Genomic DNA, 20,433 nt, shown 5'->3' on the forward strand with positions numbered 1-20,433 from the left:
TTATTTAGGAAAATAAAATTTGCATATATTTAAACTATTTGATTTTAGTTTTAATATGAAATAACTAAAGCAATCAAAATTACTTGACTTTTTGATACTCCCTAGCGGAACTAAATGAGACCAATGCAGAGTTTGTGTTAGCTTAGAATCAAGGTTAATAAAACAATTGTACTACATGTATTGAGTACAAAAATTACTCCAGTCTCAGACACACACATGTGGTAGTTAGGACCACAAAGTGAAGTGCAAGATCCTCACTAAATGCTTCTGACAAATCAAGTCATGATTGTCTAGGTTAATCATACTGCTGACTGCCCTTTGCAAAAAATCTAGGGCACTCTTCATTGTCTTAGACCAAACAGAATTACTTGCTGGGTAGGATTTAAAACTGTTTTCTTGATTTTTCACCGTTTTTTTTTTTCATGCATTCGATATTAAGCTCTTTGGGTAACACTAAAATGCTCCACCTTTTCTGCTAGGCACATGCAGCTGCATTATTGCTATATTAAAAACAGAAACACCACAAGAACTTTCAGAAACATGAAATATTCAAAGAATAATGTTGTATATTTATGTTGTATGCAGGTGTTTGGGCCTGGTAGCAAATTTGTTCCCAAATAATGGGTCAAATTAGAAGTATTCTCCACAGATTTTTTATTTTTTTAAAAGTAGATCGAACTAAGTGCCCTCAAAAAGTTCAATGAGAGTTTGGGAGCACAGCCAAGTCAGAATGGTACCCACAGTCATAATTATTCTGCCCTAGTGTGCTATCCCAGCAAATAAAGTTGACCAGCAAAACAAAACCTTGGAGGCAAAAGCAGCAGCACATTCCAAAGTACACAGTATTATAAGCGACAAAACAACACTTCCTTTTATCATCTTCAGTCACAACTGCTGATGCTGGCAAAAAAATAAATAGGGATGATTTCTGCTTGGCTGTCAATCCCTACGATCAACAACAAAACCCACCCACTCTTCCAAAAGCACCTTTTCTGTGTTTAGGAGTTACCTAAACTGCAGTTTCCCCATTTGTTGCATTTCCATTTACCACTACTCAAGCCTGTGATCTCTGAAGCTCAGGTCGGTAAGAACCATGCCTTTCTACTTCTTCCCTAAAGCAAAAAGGATGCTTTTGGTTGTTTCTATCAACCCTCAGTCACCCATACATGAGTTTCAAGGTTGTGGATTTATTGATTCTAGTGTTTCCCTACTCAACCTGGCTCCAGAGATTGTAACACAGACTGTATTCTGTTTATAGCAAGCTTGCTCTCCAGTAGTATTAAAAGACAACTAACTGCTCTACTGCAGACTATATTTACTATTCTTTCAGAATCTATACTGAAGTTGTTCTCATAGAATAAATTATGTGTGTTTTATATTATCCAGGTGTTTGCTTCATCTGAGTTATTCCACCCTGCCATTAACCCTGTAATCAAGAGCTTAGAGCGTATGAATAACTGCCAAGATCAGCTGCAGTATATGCCCAACCAACAATTCCAGATGTCACAGCACAGAGCATGTTTTGCTTCCACCCCCTCATCTTCCTTCAGCTTGGGATCAGAACTTGATAAAAACATGAACAAAGACAGACAATTTGTAGGGAATTTAGGGGCCTAATGGCATGAGAAGACACTGTAAACAAACATAGTTAGGAATGGCTTTTGCAGCAAGGGTGTCAACACATCCCTTGTGAGAAACTCTAATGTGCTTCTGTCAGCCACCTCCTGCATCAGTAAAAATGACTCTTCAAAAACACTTCAAGTGGATAAGGGTGCCATAATTACTCCTGGTGACAGTGTGACCTGGGTTTCAAAGAACAGACTTGTAACTGTTTCAAACACTCAGACAGCACAAAACAGAGGTGATGGCAATGGTTGGCAATTCCGCTACTGAGAAGCAAGGCAAGGTAGGATCATGCCATCTGGACCAAGAAAAACAAAGAGAGGGAACAAAAAGAAACAAGAGCTTCTAGTAAGATTTAGGAAACTTTTGGGGAGTACTCATAAGAAAGGGGTTGCTACTCATAAAGTAACTTTTCAGTCTAAATCCACACCTGACGATGAGTACTAAACAACATCCTCAGATTTCTTATGTGTTACCTGTGAAATTGGATCTTTTTGGTCATTCTACCTTATGAGAAGCTTACAGTGACGGGCCCTTTTTACACTTTATTCGTTATTCTCTCCACAAGAGGTATTATATGTAATGTTGTACTCGGTAACCCAGGCTAAGTGAATGCATGTTATTCAGATCAGTAGTTTTCAGCCACCTTAATTTTGCAAATCTGTAAAAAATTTCCAGTGAAGCTGCAAGACAGCGTATTGAAAGCCTACTCAGGAGCAGATTATCTTTGCTCAATTACCTTTTACACACCTCTAGAGTCCATGTCTTTGAGATTTCTAAGGGTGAATAAACCATAGAACAAACCGATGCATTTAGACAAGAGTTCCAGAAATCCCTATTCAGCTTTAAGGAGTAAAACCACCATTTCTCAGAAGCATTAGCTTTCTTTAGGTATGAAAAACATTTACCCCAGTCTAAGTAGCAAAAGACATCAAGCCAAGACTGCGTTTCATATTTAATTAACCAGTTTTAATTTCATTAGCGAGTATTGCCACAGGGCTACAACTTTTGATCTGGATCCCTGACGTGACAGGAGTCCAGAAAATTCAATTTAAACCAGTAACAAAATAAAACATGCACACACAAAATGGAGAAACACAAAACCAAGAACAGAAATTAGAGGACCTGGGAAATTTTAAGAGATATAAAAATAAACTCCACTATTTTTATCCCACATTAGTCTTCTTTTCTTCTGTTGACCTCACCCCCAGCAGTGGGCCTGCAACCTTGCTCTCCCCTGATGTCTGCACTCTGTCAGTCCGCTTTCCCTGCACACAGACCCAGCACAGCTACAAGCTCCAAATGTCCCAAGTGAAAGAGGTCCCACCGTGGTCTCAAAAGATTGCAAATCCTTTGCTAAGCATCTCTTGTTAGTGTCTGAAAACATACCTTTCCTTTTTCAGTCCCGCATGCTCCCGAGCTGACTTAGAAACCTCACAAAATCACTTCAGTACTCTGAGAGTGGGTAAAAAGCCTATGCATTGTGCTGTTTGCATCATTAGCACCCAATAGATACAAAAGCCTTATGAACATCATTCCCTCAATTTCTATGACATTTCCCTTGAAAATTCCAGGATGTACATCATTTTAAGCTGAAGAACTTATATTTTTACTTAATTTCTTAATTTCATCTTGACAACTCCCTGCCACTCCTGTTATGTAGTACAATCAAACATTTCTCCTTTGATTCTTTCTCTCTTTCTTCTCCCTCAAGGTGACTTAAACCTGCCCTCTCCTCTTGCACTTCTGCCTCTTTTCTGTCTTCGCTGTCGGAAGTTCTCCAATCCCAAAACTACTCGCCTCCTTCAGAAAGACACCTAGCTCTTCCATGCCCTGCATTTCTTGAAGTTCACCTATCACTGTTCGAAATCGAAGCACTAGAGTCTTCTTGTCCATCTCTAGTACCTCAATGTCCTTATGATGAGGGCCTGAAAACTGAACACAGGATTCAAGGTGGGGCCAATAAAGGCCTCTCAGTATGCAGAGGTATTGGAACACATTATTTCAAAAAGTTTATATCATTGTCTGTTAAATCAATCTTTACTTGCTACTAGAGCCAAAATGTAGTCTAGCCATATCCCAGAGTTCTGCTGTGGCAGAAAATCATTTCTCTTTTTAATATTTTGCTTTATTTAGGATCTTAAAAGTGGATTTAAAAGCTTCATCTAAACATTCAAACAAAAGTTGTTTCTCCAGTAATGAGGATCCCTCATCACTTACATGATGTTTCATGACTCTTAGTATTAAATTGAGATGGAATTTTGTTCAGCTAGGAGAAGAGTGTTAATCCAAAGAAGGTACAGAGGTGTAAGGAATCTTTTTGTCACTGCTCCTATCAAATAGGTCTTTTTCATCCAGATTTGTGTCACTTACATGAATAAACTGAAAACTATCTCACAACTCTGACTTCATGCTCACTGACTCATCAGTATATGCTCACTGACCTGAATTCTCCTAGGAATTTTAAGTTGCTTGACAGTGCAATGGAAGTATTTCCCTTCTCTCTCCTGCAGAACCAGAGAAGATCCATGAGCCTGATGGCCCTTTGCTTAAAAGGTCTTCTCTTTTCAGTATTTAGATAATATTTCGCTGGCATTGGGAAAAATACTGAAGTTGAGTTTGCCCCAATATTTGGCTACAGCAGGTAGAATTCAGTATCAGGTATTCAAAGCAGTAAGGGCTTTAGAAATAAATACAGCAGAATTCACGCTCCTGAGCACATTCTGAAAGAATGTATAGTATTTCTCCAAAGCACATCACCAAGATATCACCAAGATATGCCTTTCCACTCGCATGAAGTCTATTAAAGCAATCTTCAGCAGGCAAATGTCAATTCTTAAGATTTAGTGCTTTTCCTTCCCAGTCTGTAATTATACCTGATTTTAAGATGCAGCTATTACAAATGTGACTGACTGCTGCTAGATAAGGCTTCCCATAATGACGTTTCTCCTCTGCTACTGAATTTTGTATTTCCCTCATTGAAAGAACATTCACCTTATATTGTATATAAGGCACTGTGACAGTAGTGATCTACAAGTGTGACCATGGAACGCCATTTCCTTGGAGTTCACTTTCTTCTTCATAAACTCCATTTTTTCTCCAAAAATCCAGTGAAAGAGGACAAGCAAGAACACCACAGTGCTGTAACACCACAGATCAAAGCGCTCCTTGATGGATGAGGCAGGGGAGACAGCTTAGAAAAAGCCACAAGAATTTTTTTTTATAACATTTTAATACTACTTGGGTGGGGAAAGGGCAATTTAAGAAAGAAAATCCATTCCAAAATCCAGAAACCTCAGGCATATATAATTTCCAAATATTTTTGTAGATATTTCTGAGAAATGTTTGAAGCTGGCATCTGCAGTCAATCTTTTTAAATAGAGCTGCATTTGAAAAAAAAACAAAACAACTGGTAATGTAGGGAGCCCTTCAAAATGAGGCTTGAAACTTTAAGAATCTCATACAATGTGTGAATGATCTACAACTGACATAATTCTAAGTTTCCAGTTTGTAGCTAGACTTACTTTGTTAAATCCTGCCTAATTACAGGACTGAGGAATACTGAGACAACCAAGGGAGTATTTTGCACAGGACACAATCACAGATAAAGCTGTTTTAAAGCATTTAACAAGCTTCAATGACATTATAATTTTTCAAACCTAAACCTGGTAAGACAGCTGTCTTTTATATTTGCAAAAGACAGGAGAGAAAGATGCTTCAGTGGCAATATCTTTCAATTTTCATTTGATTCCACCTGCATAATCCTGTTAGGAATTTCAAGTACTCATCTGAGCATATCTAATAAAACTAAGTGTTGGGACTGCTTAAGGGAAGACAAGATTATTTCCATGTGTGTATTTTTGTAGCAACTTTGCACAAATGCTGTCAGTCTAGTACTTTCTGCATTATTGTTACCCCACTCCTAGTTACTGCTGACCAACCCAAGGACTTTTTCAGAAAGCCAAGATATGTTGAACGTCTGTTTTCTTTATAATTGATACTTAAGATTCACAAACCTGAACAGATCTGCTGACCACTGTCTAAACACTACAACACATTAGGAACTGTACCTGATTCCACAGCTATAAAAAGAGAAAATTCTACACCTCTGGCAAAATAAAACGTCACCTGCAAAACTAACAGCATTTTTTTTTTTTTTTTAAAGCTAGCAAAAAAGTGCCAAATTCTGTTCACAAAGTAAAACTGAGGTTGAGATATGATGGCTGATAACTTCAAAATTTCCCCCCAGTATCTACCAGTTTTTGCACCTTGTTTGTTTTCAGTAACACTTGATAGCAGTACGTGCTCATATACATTACTTATAGTAATGTTTAGACAAACATACTTCATAAAGATTTTCCAGAAACACCATTTAAAAGGTTCTTTCTGTTCTGATTAGGAGCTTAAATGTGAGGTATAATTTTTACAAAGGCTGTGTTTATCACTTTAGCAGGTGTGTTCATTACATTTAAAGGACGTCTGCTAAAGCTTACAAGATAACACTGGCACTGAATTGGAAGTCTGCATAAGGCAACTTACCTTGGGTCGTAAAGCATCTTTTCCAAATTAAATTCTTTGAGGTATGCAATTACTGCTGACAGAGAGCAAATAACAGGTTTATCCAAGCTTAGTATTACAGATAGTTTTTGAGGACCTAAAAAAACCAAGTTATTTTCCTGTTAATTCACTGTTTCCTACTTATGCATTTTAGAAAAAGCATAATATATTTTTCAGTTTAATCAAATAGAAATCTATAATCCATGTACAGTGTTCTGTGATATCTACAAATTGACATAGAGTGAGGTTCCAAAATAACACGTTTCCAAAGAATGTAGAATATACATTATAATAATGTAAACACTTTATGAAACATAAAATATTTGACTCCACTGGTTTTTCTTCATGAAAATGACTGTTGGCATAAGAAATTTCTAAACATATAAACTAACAATTGAATTCTGCAATGTCCATTACGGCAGGGAACATACGTGCAAGTTAAAAGCAATGTACAGGTCTTGCCACACGTGATGATTTATCTGCCTTGGCCAATATGCAGAATACGTTTCCATCTTTGTGGGACGGCTATTTGTATTTGACAGTGTTTCTAAACAGTGCTCTACTACTGTCCCTGTTCTGGTTGCAGGAAAATTCACTCTATGACATCTCAGCATAAAATGGTATTTTTTAAAACCCTATTTAGTTAAGTTTTTTTTCAGATATTTTTTTAAAGCTGTTCTCTTCTTATAGCGTTAACACACATGAGAAATTTAAGGAACATTTCAGATGTTGAACAATTTCTGTCAGTTGCTATATATGTTTAAATTTAAATCTGTCTAAACACACATCTTCAAGCTACTAAAAAAATAAAAGGATGCTAGCCCTGTATTCATTTCTGTTTAAGTAAGTTTCACTTCCAAGTTTCACCTCTTTCAAGCTCAAAAAATATCCCAGTGTACAGAAAATTAGGCAAAGGTGGCCGAAGGACTGCATGGATGAACAAGATGCTCCTGATTAAATCAAACATTAACAAGGCGGAGTATGAGGGGTGGAAGCATGGACAGATGACTCAGGAAGAATATAGAAACGTTGTTCGGGCTTGCAGGGATGGGGTCAGGAAAACCCGAGCCCACCTGGAGCAGAGAACAAGGTACATGAAGGGCAACAAGAAGTTTCTGCATCAGCAGCAAAAGTAAGACAGGGAAAAGTGGGCCCACTGCTGAATGGGGCAGCAGATCCGGTAACAAAGGATATGGAACAGGGTGAGGAACTCAATGGTTTCTTTGTCTTGGTCTTTACTGGTAAGATGTGCATTGGGGAATCTGAGGCCTCTCAGACAAGGGGAATTTTGGAGCAATGAAGATTCCTCCTTAACAGAGGATGGTCAACTTAGGGAACACACACATTGGACACGGACAAATCCATAAGACCTAGTGGGATACACCCACGTGTATTCCTTGTTTATGTAAAAACTAACAGGATCCACACTTCAAAGGCATTCCGAACAACCAACCTGTAACTGACCAGGCACTTTTTTGCATAAAAATGTGAATGACATACCTGTAGTATCAGGCACTTTTTTCACATAAAAATCAGTAATCAGCTGGAAAGCATGGCTGTATTCAAAATGGAGGTTTTCCATTCTTTCTATCCTAATTCTGTCATCCCGTAACCTGTAAAGCAAAAAATAATTTACTTTCAGTATTTATGCTTCCTTCAGGAAGAACACTTAAGTAGGTTAAAAAGGTGTACTTTCCTTTATCTTTCCTTGTTAAAAACAAAATGGTTAAAGAACGAGGAGATGAGCTACTCGGGTGGGTTGAAAACATTTCTAAGCGAGTGGTGGGGTTTCTTTTAAACCTTTCTTCTTTCCATTGTACACATGCAAACAAACCCAAAGAGCAACAGCAAGCAAGACCTAAACAGTCTACAAGAGGTCTTCTAGTATACCTGCAAGGTAGGTGGTATGATCAATGAAAACTTATTTACAACTATTTGCCTTATCTGTTCTTAAAGACTTATGATGATTAAACAATGAAGCAATTCTCCTAACCTATTACCATATTTAATTATTCTTTATCTTTAAAGGTTTTGTTCTGTGCTGTACAACTTGTTGCAACATTAAGCTACTGCATCTTTTCCTAGACGCAATCAAAGTAAAGTACTCCTCTCTTCTGTCTCATAACTGTTTGAAGACTTTTCCTTGTGCTAAAAGATTTTTTTCTTTCAGTCTGTTTACAGCCCAGGTTGTCAAGGATGTTATTATTGATAACCCAGTCCTCCCAACATGCCAGCAGTTCCTCCCTGTTTAACAGTACCAGAAAATGTAGTAAACTTACTCTGTTCTACCATTAAGTCGAATCAGACCTTTTTTCATGAATCCTTCCCTCCTGTCAGCAAGTAATTGAGGATTACAGCAGTGCAGTGCTTCAGCCAGTTTTGCAACTCATGAGAAAATCATCTAGCCTGTTTTCTGTGATTCCTGCTTCCATAGTCAGCTTAAGTAAAACAGTGGCAAAAAACTGCATTCCTCGCAATGTGTATGAGATCAAAGTTGTACAGTACCTGAGATACCAAAATCCGACTCAAAGTATGTGTGTGGTGGTTACGAGATACAACCTTTCTACACAAGTTGCTTTTCCTAGCTGTTCCCTGAAATTAAAACTGGACGGTACATTATCAATTCAATTCACACAGCTGTTAATACAACACTAAGGAGATGTACTGGCTAAAAACAAATTTAAAAAATAAAATAAAATCACTCACGCTCCCCCTGCAACCTTTGAGCATAACACAGCAACAAAAAGAGCACTGAAAAAGCAGCCAGCAGAAAGCTGCCAGTAAAAGACCTATGTAAAACCCATTTGGCCTCAGAATATCCAGTCTCATACCACCACAGGACATGAATTAACCAGCTACTTCTAGGACGTTAGAATTATGCCAATGAGAGGGATTGCATAGGTTATTATAGGAAGGAAAATAAACAACACTATTTTTGCAGGGTTTTTCAACTTCACAGGAAAAAATAGACACGTTTTCTGCATTATATTGTACATATTCCCATCTGAAAGGATCAGTATGTCTCTGAGGCTCAACTCTTAAAGTGATTTTCCTAAAATATGTGTCAAACTCATGGAGTTCTAGAAGCCTAAATTTTCTCAGCACATCCTAGATGATCCCTTGCTTACTTCGAGTGCCTTACAACTGACTGACCCACTTAAGTTTTTAGTCTTCAGACCCTCTGGGATTCCCGTCTGCCCCAACCTTACTCAGAATGACCAAATATTTTCAAAACAAATGGATTTCTGTAAAAGAACATTAGTCTGTGCTCCTCAAACTCCAATCGCAATCAGCTGTTTTCTTCCTTGGATTTTGTACTGGCTCCAAACTTCATAATAACCTGCTCCATCCATTTTGCTAAATTAGCATGTATATTCACTACAGCCTTTTGCAAGAATACCACGTCAGCATTAAACTTTTCAAAATGTGTTGTATGATAGCACAAGGTTAGCAGAGTACAAGCCTTTGAATCAGGCCTGCAAGACAGCAGGGCTTTTCTGTTGAACATGTGTGAATAGGGACTCAGAGAAATCTTTTTAAAACAGGATTTTATTTTTAATTTCTACTTTTTATGTTTTCATAGCACCACCTTCAGAAAAGCAAGGCATAACAAGGACTGCAGAGCTAATTTTTAGAACCAAAGTCAAAACAGGAGGCTTTGGGAGGTAATTCATAGAATGTCCTGAGTTGGAAGGGATCCACAAGGATTATCAAGTCCAGCTCCTGTCCCTGCATATGACACCCCCACAGTTCACACCAGGTATCTGAGGACGTTGTCCAGTCTCTTCTTGAACACTGTCAGGCTTGGGGCTGTGACACCTCCCTGGGGAGGCTGTTCCAGTATCCAGCACCCTCTGGGTGAAGAACCTTTTCCTAATGTCCAACCTGAACGTCCCCCAGCACATCTTCCTGCCATTCCCTCAGGTTCTGTCATTGGTCACCAGAGAGAAGAGATCAACACCTTCCCAATCCTCCTCCCCTTGTGAGGAAGCTGTAGCCACCATGAGGTCTCCCCTCAGCCTCCTCTTCTCCAGGTTGGACAAACTAAGTGACTGTAGCCATTCCTCATACAGCTTCCCCTTCAAACACCTCACCAACTTCATGGCCTCCTCTGGACACTCTCCAGTAGCTTAATATCTTTTTTACCCTGTGCTGCCCAGCCCTGCACACAGTGAATGCTCCAGGTGAGGCCGCACCAGTGCAGAGCAGAGCGGGACCATCCCCTCCCTGCCCGGCTGGCGATGCTGTGCTGGATGCACCAGGACACGGGTCCCTCTTGGCTGAGAGGGACACTGTTGGCTCATGTTCAACCTACTGTTGACCTTCTGGTCAACCAACAGATCTCTCTCTGTGGGGCTGACTTCCAGCATCTCATCTCCCAGTCTGTCTGTACAGCCAGGGCTGCCATGTCCCAGGTGCAAAATCCAGCACTTGCCCTTGTTGAACTTCATGTGGTTGGTGAATGCCCAGTTTTCCACTTTGTCCAGATCCCTCTGCAGGGCCTCTCTGCCCTTGTGTCAACAGCTCCTCCCAATTCTGTGTCATCAGCAAACTTCCTAAGCAATCCCTCAAGTCCAGAGTCTAAGTCATGTATAAAGACATTGAAGAGCTCTGGCACTAAAACAGATCCCTGTGGAACCCGCTAGTGACTGGTCGCCCCACCAACATGACCCATTTACTAGAACCCTTTGGGCCTGGCCTGTCAGCCAATGGCTCCCCCACTGCATTGTGTGTTTACCCGGCTGTGTGCTGGACATCTTGTCCAGGAGAATACTGGAAGAGACAGTATCAAAGGCTTTGCTGAAATCCAAAAAAAATCACATCGTCAGGCTTCCCTTGGTCAATGAGGTGGGTAACCTTGTCATACAAAGAAACTAAGTTTGTTAAGCAAGACTTTCCCCTCACAAACCTGTGCTGGCGCGGACCAGTGACTGTGTTGTCATTCAGGTGCTTTTCAACAACTCCCAGAACAACCTTCTCCATGATTTTCCCAATCACAGAAGTGAGGCTGACAGGCCTGTAGTTGCCAGAGTCATCCCTGTTGCTGTTCTACATTCATCAAACGAATCATGACACACCTGCTTGTTTTTATAGTCAAAGATTAATTGTTTTCATTTTCTTTAATGTATTCATGATTTTCTTTCATTTTGTAAGTAAATTTATCCAAGTCCTTAGCATAGACTTTGGCAAATGGTAGCTACAATGAATATAACTTGAGTGATTTTTTTTTTTTATAGCAGTACTTTTGCTAAACAACTATATTGGTAGGAAATAGTTCAAATTATAATTAGACAACTCAGTTCTTTGTAAAGATCTTCGTATATTTTAATTTTATATTCTAGATATGGCATCAAATATCTGACACTTTGTCTATCTGAAAGTATGCATCTGATATTCTAGATAAAGTAAAAAAAATGAAAGGTCATAGGTATCTATTTAACATAGAGAAAAATCTCAATTCTTATCAAGATGTGTGAAAACAAAATTTGCTGCAGAAGGTTTTCATGTCTGTCCTTTGTTCAGTCAGATGATCAACAATAGGCCATTTTTCTGATTATAGCCAGAATTGTAAGTTGATGCTTATGTTCATGTTTTATCTCTCCAGCTACCAATGCCTACTTAAATCAAAAGTCAATTTGCCATCAACTGTTGTAAACATCATTCTTGTCAGAACAACTACAATGAACTGTTGTGCAACTCAGCCAGTATTTTACTTTTCAGTAAAATTCTCTCCAGTACTTCTGAAAACAAGCAATCCTGGTAAGTCCCATGACCCCAATACCCTGTTTCCCTGAAAATAAGACCTACCCCAAAATAAGCCCTAGCATGGTATTTCAGGATTTTTGAGGATGCTCAAAATATAAGCCCTACTCAAAAAATAAGGCCTAATTACAGTTTATTTAAGAAGTCAATTCAAATAGTGTCCAAGCAACTATACATGTAAAAAAGTAATACATTTTGGAGCAAAAATTAATATAAGATCCTGTCTTATTTTGGGGAAAACAGGGCAGGGTTAATCACTGATGAAACTAAACTTTTCAAAACTTTCTTACTTTTCTTGCACAAGTTCTGCTACTACCCTTAAGTGGATATTGAGGAGAGATTTTTCAGGTTTTGAACTGCCAACTGATGGTAAGAATGAACCTGCAGTGCCCCTTATTAACATTCCTTGCTCTCTAAACATACTGAGATTTAGTGCAGAACTCTTTTTCCTCACAAGATGAGTTACAGAAGTTGCTTGAAGAGGTGATCATCAGCCACAGCTGAGAATATGAAATCAATGTGTCCATAAATAGATGCATATTGATGAGATCCTAAAATACACACATTTACACAGACATACATTTTTATGTATATAATGTAATATATGAAGTGCATTCCAACCTACACTGTTCCATGATTCTGCTACTACAGGGACTAATTTACCTGTCACTGTACTGCAAAAATGAAAAATGATCAACATGGCTGGGTTTTATGCCTCTATTTATCTGACAATCCAGTGCATCCACTTAAGGAGTTATTGCTTACCAAATGCTGTAGGAAAAATATTTAAAAGAGATCCCTAAATTTGGGTGGAAAAAATCTAAGAAAAAGACTAAAAAGAAAATGCTAGAAGCTAGAAAAATGTTGAATAACAGAAATAAAATGAATTTATAGAAAATTACTAAAGATATTTTAAAAAATAATGAAAACTTTTATTGTAAGAATGAGCTTGCACATAAGCACAAGACCTCACTGCAGTGCGTTGAATAAAACAGAAGTCACTTAATCGCTGCTCTACAATTAACAGTAAAACAGGCATCAAGTGCATAAAGACTTCCTGAAAAACAAACACATCCAAAATAAGTTTTCTTAAAGCTCTGGAAGCCTTTCTAAGGAAAGCAAATAACTCTGAATTTTACCTTCCAACTTTTCTGCCCTGCTCATTCTCCTTTATGACTATTCAAATGCAGAGAGTGCAGGCATCAATACTTTACTGTTACCATTCATATATTGCAACACAAGTTCATACACAATACAGAATTTTGGAAATTTAGTAAGAAGTTTTCATTTCTAACGCTGAGCACAGATTTGCATTTCTCACAGTGCACTCTGCTAGGATGACCAGTCTGTCACTGGGGAAAAATCCCTATGCTACTCAGTAGGGCAAGCTAACCTGAATGTGTTAGTCCTTTCAGAAATCTAAATATACCATGTCACCTTCCCTTATTAACAAGCTTAGCAGAAACTGCATTTCCTTTATCTGTCATCATTGCTTTACCTTTGTTATACAATTACTTCTAGCTCAGGGGATCTAGGTTTGAACTTGTCCATCAGAATCGGAGAAGAATCATTCTTCCTTTTTTGGTAAATCCAGGCATAGAGCCCCAGTAGCTTCTCTGGCAATGTCTCAATGACATTTTCACGCAGCTGTTCTTCTGGCACTATATGCATACATTTTTGTAAGTACAGCTTTCTTCTCCTGCCAGAGTAAAGTACTTTACAACATTTGCTCTCAACAACCTTCAGATACCAGAGACGGAGACAATGTTATTGTATGGAAAACAGCAGCACAGTCACCTTCTCTGAGTATTTGCCCCTCTAGGAATAACATAAATCACTACAGCCTGTAATAACCAAACAAGAATTACCACACATATGCTATTAATATATTACACACAACACATACACAAGACCTCCAACTTTTCAAGTGTCCTGTCCCAAAACCCTCATTTAAGCTCAATAATGCTGAAAAGCCTAAAAGCAACTCTGACACACTTTAATATATATACACATATATATACACACATATGCGTATTTTGCACATATATATATATACACATATATGTGTGTGTATATATATACACACATATATATACACATACATACATATATGTATGTATGTATATATGTATGCATGTATACACACACACAGACTCACATACAGAAAAACTTGGGGAAAACCCCTTGCTTGTCTTTTACTATCCAAACTACCAACCTTTCTCAAGAGGTACATCCTGATTTCCTTCCAGTCACCTCAGCAGAACTAGAGTTGAAAAGAACTCCAACTGTATCTACACGCCAAGAGTCTGGACCCAAGACATTTGAAGAGAACACTCTTTTAGCTTTAGGAACTCAGAGAGACCGGAGCTGTCAAAGAAGCAGAGCTAAGAGGCTACTAGAAAAATCAAAGGGCAGAGGGCTGTGCAGGCACTGTGTGATAGTCGGTGCCTTCTGTGAGAACAGAATTAGGTACTACAGGACAAAACACAGACACAGTTGGGCTTCAGCAGCTACTGCACCCACAAATAGACACAAACAAATCTTTTTCAGGCTATTTCCAGCTGCCTACCTGAAGAATGGCATGAAACACACTACATTCTTTGCAAGGAAATCTAGTAGAAAATATCAAGAACTACTAGGAAATTATTTCTAAGCACATAGAAGAAAGCAAGGTGAGCATGGTTTTGTCAAGAAAAAAAAATCCCACCAAATCAATTTGATTTTCTTCAATGGCAGAGGAACAGATTCTGTGGACAGAGAGGAGGCAGATGATTTCCTACATGCTTTCAGTGAGGTTATTTTATAATGTTTCACACAACATTATCATAACTGATCTGCAGAAGCACAATGTACGTGAAAGTATTTATTACAGAATGGGTACTGAACAGGCTGGGGAACAATACTCAGAATGGTATCAGGGGATCACTGTCAAAATGAAATAACATACTTTGCAAACTTCCATAAAGCTCAATACTGCATCTGGTAGCACTCAATGCTTTAGTTATAATTTGGACAATGAAACAGAGGACAACTCCAGTCAACTTGGAAAGAGTATGAAGTAGAAGTGACTGCAAAGAACATTAAAACTCCAGATTTGAACTCAAAACATGGCAAAAGAATTACCTAAAAGAATACAACTTCTTTCCATCATGCATGGCTATGAATAAACAACACATGCACAAGTAGAATGGGTGACAAACAAGTAGAAGCTCTAACTTCTAATGTGGTAGTTGTTTCCAAACATCCAAAGCACATTAGTTTACTTGTGAAATAACAACACAGAACAGTTCATATCCCCAGAACAGCACTATTTAAAGTGATCTTCAGTGCCTTGTGCAGTTGTATATCAGCTCATACAATTGCTCTTTAGAAGTCAGCACAGTATTCTCCACGTTTCCAGGAATATTTCCCTCTGTGTTTTGCAGGTGCTGTGTATAACGTGACACTGGGAAGACACAGCTCACTCAATTTGGTCTCATCAGGAGACTGAGAGCTGCTTCTGGTGTTACACTTCAACCCTGACAGGGATGTGTTATAGACAGCTTTGTAAACCAGCTGCACAAGTTTGTCCCCAGAACCACCATGTGCACCACGATTCTTCCATTCAGGATTATACTAACCAGCAAAAACCTCCCTTCTTGCAGGGCTTCAAACAAATTAAATGAAAAACCCTCAAACAACACCACCCCCACAAAACAAAATATAGGAACATCCCACCTAATGCCTGCCACACGACATTAACACCAATGAAATAACACTCCCCCAGTTACACCCCACCATGGAAAATACCTCTTTCTGAAACAAAGTGAGCGAGAACAGAGTGAAGACATAGATCAGATCGTTAGCTTGGGATCACCCCTGAGACTTGCCTCTCTTTCCTGCACACCATGAAGTCCCCCACAGTAGGGCATATTTTGTGGCCCTGTTTAACTGATCTGTGGCAACTTCTGCCCTGACTTTCCTGACATCAGTTATACAAATTTAAGGTTGGACACTTTCAGCAGAATTAGTTTTTCGGTTTTGTTTTCTGAAAGATTATTTCCCTGTGATGCCTTTCTGTCAGAGAACAGTTCAACAAATTCCAGATGTGTGCTATCCTGCACTCCATGAAACACTCAGGGTTAAAGCACACGGCAGTATGCCAAAGAGTTTACTGGCTAATAGTCACCAGAAGTTTCTCTGAAAGGACACCACTAACATGACCCATTGACCTTGTAATATCTTTTTTCTTATGATACAGAAGTGATAAAACTGCTGCATCCTGCCAGAGCAACCCAGTGTGCCAGCACTAAGGATTCTGAAGAAACAGAGTGCTCTGATGCTTGCTACTTACCTTCAAGCCAATGTGAACTCTAACTAGGGGTGGGGAAGGAGGGACAGGTAAAGTAAAAGCAAATGCAAATATTAATATTTCTGAAACTCCAAACAGACAATACAAAGATGAAAAATGCACAGGCAAAATAAATGAATGAAACTCCACATTTATGCTATATATCCTAAAATCAGAAGAAGAGTGCTCTCTATATCTCTTTCTCAGCACCTTGCTGAGAGGCCATGAAAGACCTAAGCATCACATTGTGCTTTTGAGATAATATTCAAATTCTGAACTCTTCTCTCCTTTTTTACTCAAGAATGGATCATTTCTTCTCTCTGTATTGCCCAAGCTTTTGACAAGTATTAAATAAAATGTTAATTATCTGTGCTCTTCCCCATCAGACAGGGTAATTTTCTGTATTTTCTTCTCACACAGGGTCTTAAACTTCATCCAACAACATATAGCTGGACATGCATACTGTCTATGAACAGGAAAAACACTCATTTATGTCAACGCCAGCTCTTATTACCGTGTCTGGTCTCAATTACTCCACAGTTGCAGTTCTGTACATGTCTATATCAATGTACCTACTGACTGTCACAGTACCTCTCTCTCCACCCCTGTCCCTGGCTGCTTATTCCCACTGCTCTCTCTGCAGCGGCTGCAGAGCTTTTCTGACCATGCTGTGACAGAAAAATGCCATGGTGTGGCAAAGGAAAAAAAAATCCTTTTTGCCAGCTTAGCATGGTTAAATGGCTCAGCAACAACAAAGTGAAAAGATGGTGATGGTGACAGGACCTGAATTGCCAGCTCTGATCACTACTTCTAGGGGAAATTGTGGCAAAAGCTTGCCACCAGAAAGCTTTAGGAGCACTGGCTATTGTCTCAGGCTTGTATCACACTCCTCTTCCACACCTCCTCCCTAAGGCCAGAAGCTTTATTTCACTATTTGCGGTTGGTCAGCAAGAAGGCTCGCCCCTTAGAGACTTTGGCCGCCTGACCCTTCTGCCCCCTCCACCTCCAAGTTTTCCAGAGTTAGTTGCTTAACAACTTGATTTTGAATGTCAGCAACGATCACAGTGAGCAGAGTAGAACCACATATCCAACGTCTAAAACTGCAGAATTCGCTGAGGGTCCTCTGGAGGTCATGTTGTCCAGCCCTCCACTTGAAGCAGGACCATTGCCAACATCAGACAGATCCTTCCACTAAACTGTATAAGCGCCTGTCACTGCTGTTATGAAGGAGCTGACAGAAATGAGGAGCAGGTTCTAAGAGCAAGTCCAAGGCCAGACACCAAAGCGAACTTTAAAAAGTAGCACAGAAAAGACAGCTGTGAGATGGAGCAGCTGCAGGAGCTACACCCTGAACTCCCAGAGAGAACAGCACGGGATACGGGCACGTCGATCTGCTAATGCAGCCGCACGCTGAATGGAAACACTGCAGCATGAAAAGCAAAACAGTTGTAACTGTTCTTTACTGAAACCATGATGAGGAGCTGAGTGTCAAAATTTTCCAGTACGTGACATGCACAAGAAACAAGAACTGCTGTTCTCTGGAAAGTACAACAAAATGTTTAGGGAAAAGAGGTTTAACCTAGAGGAGCAATGTCAGAGTCAAAATGAAGAGTCGCATCTATACAACTATTTGGAAAAGAAAGCAGAAATATAATCCAGGAGTTATATCATCATTTTAATCTGCTTTTGATATATTTCCCCCAGAAGCCACTATGAAACGTTTATTCTTACAAAACTGGTGCCTTACTGCAAAACACTGTTGAATCTGCTCATATAAATAAATGCTTTTGATAATATCATACTTGACCATAAGAGCTACAGCAACTATATACTATTCCAAATTATCTTCTAACATAGCGATAGTTGACTCTTAAAACTCCTCCTAAATTACCAGGCTGTTTTACTAAAAGGGACTTGTAAAAGAATGTCTACACCACCAGACAACAGGGTGGCAGTCAGAAAAACTGAGTTCTGCATTACATATTGTAAAACTATCAATATTACAGCCTTACCTTGCACCATTAAAAAAAAAAAAAATCAACCTTCACATGCTTCATAAACATTAGCAATAAATTAAATAATTGGAAGATAGTGACTACAGCTAAAGGACACCAAAAAAATCTGGACAGCCAGGGTAAAAGAAAATATGATAGAACAACCTTGAAATAAAATAGTTTTGAAACTCTAATACAAATGTTTATGGCAAATTTTGGACCATCACCTTGTTCTAAATGCAGCTTTTCTACTATGCCCCTCTCAACCCCACACCTCCTTCATTGTATTACACGTCTTTCAAAAATGAACGTCCTGCTCTTTGCTTCACAAGGTCACATGTTGTCTGATCATACTTGTGTTGATTGACAGGAACATGTAACTTTTCCATTTTGAACAGCAAGCACTATTCTTTGTTTTTCTTCTAAGCTCTTTTGGAAAGGCTTCCCACCTACCAGATCTTGCAGTGAAGTCATAACCATTGTGCCTCTGTCAAATCACTGCCTACTGTCACTAGAACTCGCCATTACAACCCCATTCTAGGATCAAGCTGATGGAGAAAAGTTTAGCAGTGTACACCTTATTTAAAGACACATCTTCCCTACCAGCAGAAGTAATGGTCAAATTCAGTTTGAACAAAGTCAAGCTCAATGCTTAACCAGGTCTCCCACCCATTTTAATTATCTCCCTTTCCCATATGCTGTGCCTGAGCAAAAATGTCTCAGGCATTTTGAATTTAATACATTTGAGACATCACTGGCCCTCAAAACATTCAAAATTACCTGGAACCTAGACACACATATGCAAAACATTTCGTGCTTTGTCCAAGAAAGAAAGCATTTCCAATGGGAGGCTGTTAAAATAAGTAAAAAATAAAAGCAGATGGCTACAATACAACATACTTCTGGAAAAAAAAACAAAAAACAAACTGAAATTGGGTTAGTGACTTCTTCACAGGATCAGAGGGACCCCAAATTAAGGCTGAATATTGCAGAACATACCAGCCATAGAACATGCATGGTGGTTCTGAGGAGTGCTGCTGAAGCATGAACCACGCATATGCCCCAGGTGATGGATAAAAAGATATTCTACCAGCACAGAAAGACAGCATAAACAGGAAGTTGAATGGAAGTCATCATTGGCTTATGAAACATCATTTCCAATGATTATATAAGAAATAATGGAGATGGTGACAGAGCAAGTCCATCCCTGTACCTGTTACAAATCAATTTGAACCAGCCTCCCACGCTACTACCACAACTCTACCTGCCAAGAACTATCAAAAACATAAATTCTGCTCTTCAGTCAGCATGAGACTCACTGTGGAAATTTTCTAGGACTGCTGAACATCCAATACGGACCATGCTAAGAAAGTATATCGCTTCTGCAAGCAGGATGGTCATACCTGGGTTTTCCACCCATCACTACATTCAAACCATTTAACTTAATGGCTCTGAAGATCCTGTTCAGGCTCTTACACATCTTCCTGCAGTCTGAAAAGACACAGTATGCCCACTGCTTGGTTTCCAGCTTTGTGTAAGAGAAGCTCAGAACCTTTTATAATAAACAAACACATATACACTGACAATAGAGCAACAGGGAACTCGTATGAGAAGAAAGTCTAGTCTTTTTGCTGGGCTCGACTGTTGCACTAGAGGAAGAGAGAAAACGTAGAGGTCCCGCAGGGACAGCCTGAAGGAGGGAGAAGGCCAGAGGGCAGATGGTTGTACTTTCCACACAGATGTCATGTGGGAATGGAAGAGCTGAAAGGCCTCCAGGAATAATCCATCTATGCCTTTTCTGCATTAAAGAAAATAATATTCTGAGCCCTTTCTGGAAACTTATCGGCAGTCAAAATTAGCTACATGTAACTAATTCTGCCCTCTGATCCATAGATTTGTGTTCACAGCTGGAGAATGCCTGATACTCCAAATAAACTTGTGGAAACTGGAAATTTTCTTCTGTCGGTTTACTAGGAGTGCAGATCACAGTTTAGAGCAGAAACAATGGCCTAACATTTCTCCCATGCATTCCTCAGCCAAGTCATGTCAGAAGAAACTCCCTCCTTCTCAAAGTGACAGATGTCGACTCGCAACATATATCTGAAAAAAACCTCCCATTTAAACAAAACAAACCAAACCACACTGAATCCTCTCGAGAAATACTTC

The 20,433-nt window shown here is 39.2% G+C and overlaps 1 protein-coding gene across 5 annotated transcripts in view; it reads right to left on the reverse strand.

Moving 5' to 3' along the window:
- Positions 1–20,433, reverse strand: part of MSH3 (mutS homolog 3) — a 133,459-nt gene that overhangs the window by 74,487 nt on the left and 38,539 nt on the right. For all 5 annotated transcript variants that reach the window (XM_071802577.1, XM_071802576.1, XM_071802575.1 and 2 more), the window contains 2 exons: positions 7,681–7,793; positions 6,163–6,277 (listed from right to left, as the gene is read on the reverse strand). In XM_071802577.1, coding sequence (XP_071658678.1) covers positions 6,163–6,277; positions 7,681–7,793 — 228 coding nt within the window. The remainder of the gene's footprint in view (positions 1–6,162; positions 6,278–7,680; positions 7,794–20,433) is intronic.

This window comes from Patagioenas fasciata, chromosome Z, assembly GCF_037038585.1.
Source record: "Patagioenas fasciata isolate bPatFas1 chromosome Z, bPatFas1.hap1, whole genome shotgun sequence".
In the NCBI taxonomy this organism is placed as follows: domain Eukaryota; kingdom Metazoa; phylum Chordata; class Aves; order Columbiformes; family Columbidae; genus Patagioenas; species Patagioenas fasciata.